The sequence below is a fragment of the Otolemur garnettii genome, unplaced genomic scaffold, assembly GCF_000181295.1.
Source record: "Otolemur garnettii isolate 467f Iridium unplaced genomic scaffold, OtoGar3 scaffold00009, whole genome shotgun sequence".
Classification (NCBI taxonomy): Eukaryota; Metazoa; Chordata; class Mammalia; order Primates; family Galagidae; genus Otolemur; species Otolemur garnettii.
This window is the reverse complement of record NW_003852404.1, coordinates 19,275,748-19,282,695: the sequence shown is the minus strand read 5'-3', so window position 1 is coordinate 19,282,695 and position 6,948 is coordinate 19,275,748. Positions and strand designations below refer to the sequence as shown.

The window sequence follows — 6,948 nt, the reverse complement described above, 5'->3', positions numbered from 1 at the left end:
CGGGACTCTGCGGGGGAGGAGCCGCCGGGCGGGGGCGGTGACGGCCGTTGGGGGCGGGGAGGGGAGGAGGAGTCGGGGAGGGAGGAGGACAGCGCCATTCCGGCCAGCCGCTCCCTCCGTCCCCTCTCTCCCTTCCCCGCAGTGGCCCGCGAGCCGCCGGCGAAAGAGCGCACGGACGCGTGACACTTCCCGACTGGCTCGCGCCCTCCTGCGCCCCGGCGGCCGCCGCCGGCTCATGGCCCGGGCCGCCGCAGACCAGCCTCTCTGAGGCGGGCCGCGTGGAGACGTGGGGCCGCCGTGGACCTCGCAGCCCGCGCTTCGTCGCCTGCCCACGGTGCCCGCGCACGCCGGCCGCCATCGCCTCCGCGCCTGGCTGGCGGGGGCGCTGTCCTCCCCGGCCGTCCGTGCCGCTCCCTGGAGCTCGGCGGAGCGCGGCAGCCAGTGCCCGCGGAGGCGCGAGGAGCAGTGCACTGCCGCCGCCGCAGCCGCAGCCGCCGTCGCCGCGGGGGCCATGACCGTGGAGCAGAATGTGCTGCAGCAGAGCGCGGCGCAGAAGGTGAGGCGAGCCGCGGGCCGGCGCCTTACGACGTGCTGTCCCCTCCCGCCGCGCCTCGGGCCTCGGCTGCCCCGGGCTTCCTCCTCCGCCACCCTCCGTTTCTGCTTCTCGCTATGGGGGCGTCGCGCCCGGTGCCAGGCTGTGTGTGGGAAGCGGGGTGTAGTTTACGGGTTTGAATCCACTTCCTTCTGCCGATTGTTCCCAGGTATTTAGAGCGACTCTCACATTCCTACAGGGCTCTGTGTGGCTTCTTAAACTTTATGCTATGCCCCCCACTCCCTTAAAAAAATAAAGAAGAGTCAGCTGTCATCCTTCTGAACACAGTTTGCGTTTTGAACTTAATATTCCAGGCCTTCTATTTTGCAAAAAAAGGTTTCCACCAAAATTGAATTATCTGCGTTGCCAGGTTTGTACATTGACTTGGCCAGGTGGACTTTATTTAGGTTTAGAGAGAGGTGGTTTGGTTGGTTTCTTCTCCTTTTTCGGTTTCTTTCCTTCCTTTCGTTTACCCCCTCTGAAGATAGAAACTGTCCCTAAGAAAGGAAACCTTCCTGTCCATGTTATTCCAGGAATCTTTTGTCCCCTAAGTTTGACCTTGTTCCATCGTTCACCGTTTACACTGGAGTCAGTCACACGTTCAAATGGTCACCCACGAAAGCAAAAAATAAAATTGTGAAGCTTCTTATCTTTAAAGAGAATAGTGAAAGCTCACCCTGTCATTCCAGATTTTGCTGTCAGAATCTTAAGTGCACTATTATGGCTTGCACCACGGCCTCAAGAGTAGTTGCCCGTGACTTAATTTTTTTTTTTTTCATTTGTATGAAAAAGCATTTTGGGAAAGAGGGAAAAACGTTGCCTCAGTTGCGTTAGAATTAGAGGGTAATTAGGGTTTACTATGATCAAACCACTAAAGCAGTGTTTGGTTTATTTGGGTGAGTAATGAGTGCCCCACCCTGTTGTAATTTTAGCATAGTAATAGCCTACCTGCGCTAGACTTTAGATATAAGGCCAACCGTCCTAAAAGGGACACCTGTGTATCTCAACCTGCTACATTGTAGCTTTGGAATTATTTTTAGAGTTTATGATAATACTTTGAAGTAAGTGAAGATGCTCAAGGAGTTTGGAAAGCAGGGATAGTGCGTCGTTATTTTAGGCACACTGATAAAGTTGTTTTTGAAACTATGGTATGTGGATATTAGTAATGAATTTAGAAAGTCATTGCAATTTATTCCTAGTGAAGTAATTAAAGACTTAGTAATGAGAGTTTAAAACAGTTTATCTCCTAATCGTCTCCATTCTACTTTGCATACCTTAAACCTTATTTCTGATGTTGAGTATGTGATAGAGTTAGGGTTTAGGGAAGATCACGTGATCATATGAGTACTAAGCAATATTTAATATGTTTGGTATCCTCTGTTTATAAGTAATTGTCTTTTGAGTGTTGAGTATTAAAATCTGTTTCAAAGTGAAAAATGTAGCTCATATTTTCCTCATTTGTTAAGTTTAACAATATTAAGAACATGGTAAATTTGGGTTTTTTTAGTTGATTTTGACTAATCTTTAGCATTGAGTCATTTAATGCAGGCTGTACTGTGTGGTTCAGAGGTTGTGCATAAAATTATCAAATTAAGAATCAAGTTACTGAATGTGATCTTGGCTGTCAAGTCTACACAAAGGATGTAGTTGTAAATTCAAAATATTACCATTATGATGTTGTTAGAGTGTGTGTGTGTGTGTGTTAGATCATTTAGTTGATACTGGGGAAACTTTTAGAGCAACATACTGTCTTTTTATACTTCTATCATGGTATTTAGGAGTTGTTTTTTTTTTTAGCCCTAAATGGGTGTTTGTTTTCCGTATTAATACAGATTACTTTGTTACTCATCTTAAAACTACTTAAAAAAATACATGGATGTAAATACTTCAGAAACCATTTATCTCAAATAAATTGACAGATTTACTTGTATCAAGCTAGTTACCAGGAAGTGGACTTCTAGCTAGTAGCTAGGAAGTGAACTTCATACCTAGAAGAAACAAAAGTGAAACTGTTTTCACTTAGAAACTTAATGGTTATCCATAAAAGGAGAGGTGTCTATTCCAGAGCCAAAATTTTAGCCAGTTTTCTACTTTCTTTTAAAAAACGTGTACCTGGGCGGCGCCTGTGGCTCAAAGGAGTAGGGTGTCGGCCCCATATACCAGAGGTAGTGGATTCAAACCCGGCCCTGGCCAAAAACTGTAAAACAAACAAACAAACAAAAAAGTGTACCTGTGCCTATGCTTATAAATTTAACGTAAGTAGCTATATTGTGGTGGCTGGAATAGTGTCCTATGTTTTCAAGGTAAGATTAGTCTTTAAAAAAAGTGGCATTATACGAACTTTGTATCAGTCTTTGTCACAGTTTAGTATGATGAAGCAAGGTGCTGCCTATCCCTTTGATGTATTCTTTGGTTGATTGCTGGAGTTTGGCCAAGCCAGGGAGTTAGGAGATGTCGTAAAACTGCAGAGAGCTGCTTTTCTGAGCTTTAGATGTTGCAGGTGAGGTGGGAGTTGGCAACGTATTAACTGCAATTAAATCCCATGGTAATGTTTGTCCTGGGCATGTATCTTCAGCTTTGTGCTTCATATTTACCTAAGTGTAAGAGCCGGAGATCTCAGAAAATTGATACATAGATTCAAGTTTCAAAGGAAGGTTCTTTAGGGCAGCATTAGAGGTTTCCTCCCAGGGCCCAAATTAGTTTATAGAGCCAAAGGGACAGGATACTATTTACATGAACTGTATCCTTCTGAGTAGACTAAAATGTAACTTTCCTAAGGGGTAGGTACTTTGCCTGTATTATTTCATTCTATGGCCTGGAACAGTTGATTGCACGTAGTAGGACTCAGCAAATACTTGATGAATGAAATAATGAGTGAATGGATTCATAAGGAATAGCAAGTATAGTTCTTCTTATTTAGTTCCTGTAACTGAATCTCAAGATTTAAAAATTCTGAGGAACCGTGAAGGCTTGAAACTGTTCGTGGAAAGACAAGATGTATATTAGAGCTAAATCACCTTTGTGTGACCTTTGGCTAGTCATCAAATGGCTCTGAATCTTCTAAAGCCTTGAAGTTGGTATATGATTAGACACGGGCAACTTCTATTTTATTTTATTTTATTTTAAAGACAAGAGTCTCAAGCTATCGCCCTGGGTAGAGTGCGTGTCACAGCTCACAGCAACCTCAAACTCTTGCACTTAGGCGATTCTCTTGCCTCAGCCTCCCAAGTAGCTGGGACTACAGGTGCCCACTGTAGTCCCTGGCTATTTTTTGGTTGTAGTTGTCATTGTTGTTTGGCAGGCCTGGGCTGGATTCGAACCTACCAGCTCTGGTGTATGTGTCTGGTGCCCTAGCCACTTGAGCTACAGGTGCCAGTAACTTCTTTAAATCAGAGTGTTTGATGGAGCTAAATAAGTGTTTATTCTGTATGTGGAGGATATAAAAAGAAATAGTAGAGGATGGAGGGTGAGCAATCTTGTGGATCTGCAGTCAGCTTTCACTTAATTAGCAAATGGTGGGGGCCAGGTGAAAAGGAGGATTTCCCAGAGTAACCAGGTTCAGAGTTAAAATTTGAAAAATAATACAAACTAGATTCAGGGTAAATTTCTATTTCAGTTAAAATAACATGTAGTATTTTTCAATTTAGATATTTTCTAAGGTTATCAAAAATAGAGTACAGCATTTGACAGTTAATGTTACTTAAATAACCTTAAATTGCTTAAAATGTTACATAAAAGGGGTATTCTTTACCAGGAGTCAGTTATCTTGCTATTAGTATGAGGTTTAATTTGGGCAGAGAGAGAGGGTTTCAGCTGCTTATTCTTGTCTTATTCTCACCTAATTTTGATTTGCATACTAACATTGCATCCAGCTTTCTTAGTGACTTGTCATCAGTTCTATGAATATTTTTTGACTTTTTCAATATTTTGTGTATCCAGTCCATACCCTTCACACACACACAAAAAAATTATTTGGCTTTGTCATTATTTATACCATTTTTTTCATTTTCTTATTTTTCTGCCATTGCTAAGATTATGGACTACTAGGATTTATGTTAGCTTCTGTTAGGTATTGTTTCCTCATGATATGGGAATTTATATTCCTAAGTTTTATAAATGTCTCAAAATCAGATTTATATATTGACTCTTTATCAAATGTCTCTTTTTGCAGTGAATGATGTGATGTTTTCTGCATAAATAATAAAAGAAGAATAATAATTGTAGTAGGCAATGTACATGAATATTTACTATGTACAATCTATATGGACTGTGCTAAGAGTCATATTTTTTTCACTTACTCTTCCCAGCCACTTTATGGAATGAGCACTGTTTTTGCCCCCTTCTTGTTGTAGCTGAGTAAACAGTCTTAGAAAACTAACGCAACATGTCAGCCCTGGTATGCATTGAAGGTAGGATTTAAACCCAGGGTCACGTGACTTACACGGCCCCTTTCTTAACTACTATATTCTATTTGGACTGTCCTTGAATTTATGGTAAAACGCCATTTACTCATAATGCTTCTTTTCAGAAATGTATTTCTAAATTTAATATGCTACATTTTAAGTTAGGATTTAGTAGTATACAGTTTGGCTTCCATAGCCATGGATTCATCCAAACACAGATTGAAAATATTCTGGACATAAAAAAGAATGGTTACGTTTGTATATATACATGTGCAGATTTTTTCTTGTTATTATTTCCTAAACAGTATAGTATAACAACTATTTGCATAGCATTTGCATTTCATTTGGTATTATAAGTTATCTGGAGATGATTTAAAGTATACTGGAGGATGTGTGTTATATGCTGCAGATACTGCATCAGTTTCTGTAAGGAAATTGAGGATTCAAGATTTTGGTATTCTCCGGAGTGCTGGAACCCGTCCCCCTGGGATTTTTTAATTAGATTGGTTACAAGGTTTGTTTGTGTACATATGGACTATTAAGGTTAACTCCTAACATAATTATAGAAAGTTTTTTGTTTTCCTGTGCTTTTGGAATTGTTTAGTGTAGGATTAATGAGGTTGAGCCATTCAAAATTGGTGGTATGTGATCATTTTTGATTTAAATAATTGGTTATTCTCGTTCGGAATTCTGGTTATTGTGAAGATTGCTGACTGTGACTCTATCAGGGCAGAGCTCTTTTTTAGAGCAAATTTTGATTGTTTTCCAAATTTTGCTTACAGTCGTCTAGATTTTTGACTTTTTTCCAGAGAGAAATTTTTAAAATGCTAGATAGTTTTTCATTTCATTTAGGTTTCTGTCTTCATTCATCTAAAGTTTTTTTCTTAACAATACTGTTTGCCAGGTGCTGATCCATTTTATTGGTCCTTCCAAAATCCAGGTTTGTGTATCAATTCTTTTTTGTTTTCTAATTTATTTATTTATTTTTTTTCTCTTTAATAATTTCATCTTTCTAATGTTTTGGAATTATTATTCTTTTTATAAACTGAACTCAACATTTGGTGAGTTTCCTATCACATTTACTGATGAAAAGCATTTGGGGCTTTCAGTTTTAACCTGATTTTGTTTTGGATTTATTTTCTTATTTAAAAGTTTTTTTGTTTATTTTCCTTCATGACATTTTTGAAGTATTTTAGTTGTTGATTTTTAGTTTCATTAGACTGTATTTAGAGAACAGGATTTTTATTAGCTTTAGAAATTTAACATTTTTATGACTAAATTAATGAGATTTCGATGAGCATATGAAAAAGTTGTATATTTTCTGTTAGGGAGTTTTATAGAATATTTCATATTTTTTCTTGATTTTTTAAATTCTGAGAGATTGTGATCTCTCTTCTTTTAATATGATTTCATCAAATTCTATTGTATTCCTAATGAATCTAATCCAAACTTGTGTTTTGTTTATCTTTCAGAACGTAACCTTTCACATATGGTGATAAATAATCAATTTGATCTTTTATTATTGTTATCTGTTTTTCTGTTCTTTAGTTTTGTTTTCTCCATTCAGTTTTGATGGATTGATCAAGTTTTCATTGTATCATCATCCACGCCTACTCTTGCCATTAAGATTCTTTTTTATTTCTACTGTTATTTTTTTAAACAAATATATTTAAACATATTTTTCTCATATGTGTAAAAAATTAATAACTTTTTCTCTTCTTCCATGCTTCCCCAATTAGAGAAGATATTTTAGCATGTTTTTACTTAAGAATATTCCTGTTTTGTCAAGATAATATGGAACTGTAATTCTAGGTGAGGAATTCTTAATTGTATTATAAATAGATTATTAATAGCTAATTTTTTTTTTTTTTTTTTTTTTTTGTAGAGACAGAGTCTCACTTTATTGCCTTCAGTACAGTGCCATGGTGTCACACAGCTCACAGTAACCTCCAA

At 38.7% G+C, this 6,948-nt stretch overlaps 1 protein-coding gene across 3 annotated transcripts in view; it reads left to right on the top strand.

Annotated features, from left to right (window-relative positions):
- The first annotated feature begins 48 nt into the window (after positions 1-48).
- USP25 (ubiquitin specific peptidase 25) overlaps positions 49-6,948 on the top strand; it is a 148,321-nt gene continuing 141,421 nt past the window's right edge. For 2 of the 3 annotated variants that reach the window (XM_012801587.2, XM_023509677.1), the window contains exon 1: positions 140-556. In XM_012801587.2, the coding sequence (XP_012657041.1) occupies positions 512-556 (45 nt within the window). In that variant the 5' untranslated portion in view covers positions 140-511. Of the gene's footprint in view, positions 557-6,948 lie in introns of all 3 variants that reach the window. The other variant, XM_012801589.2, reaches the window with a different exon arrangement.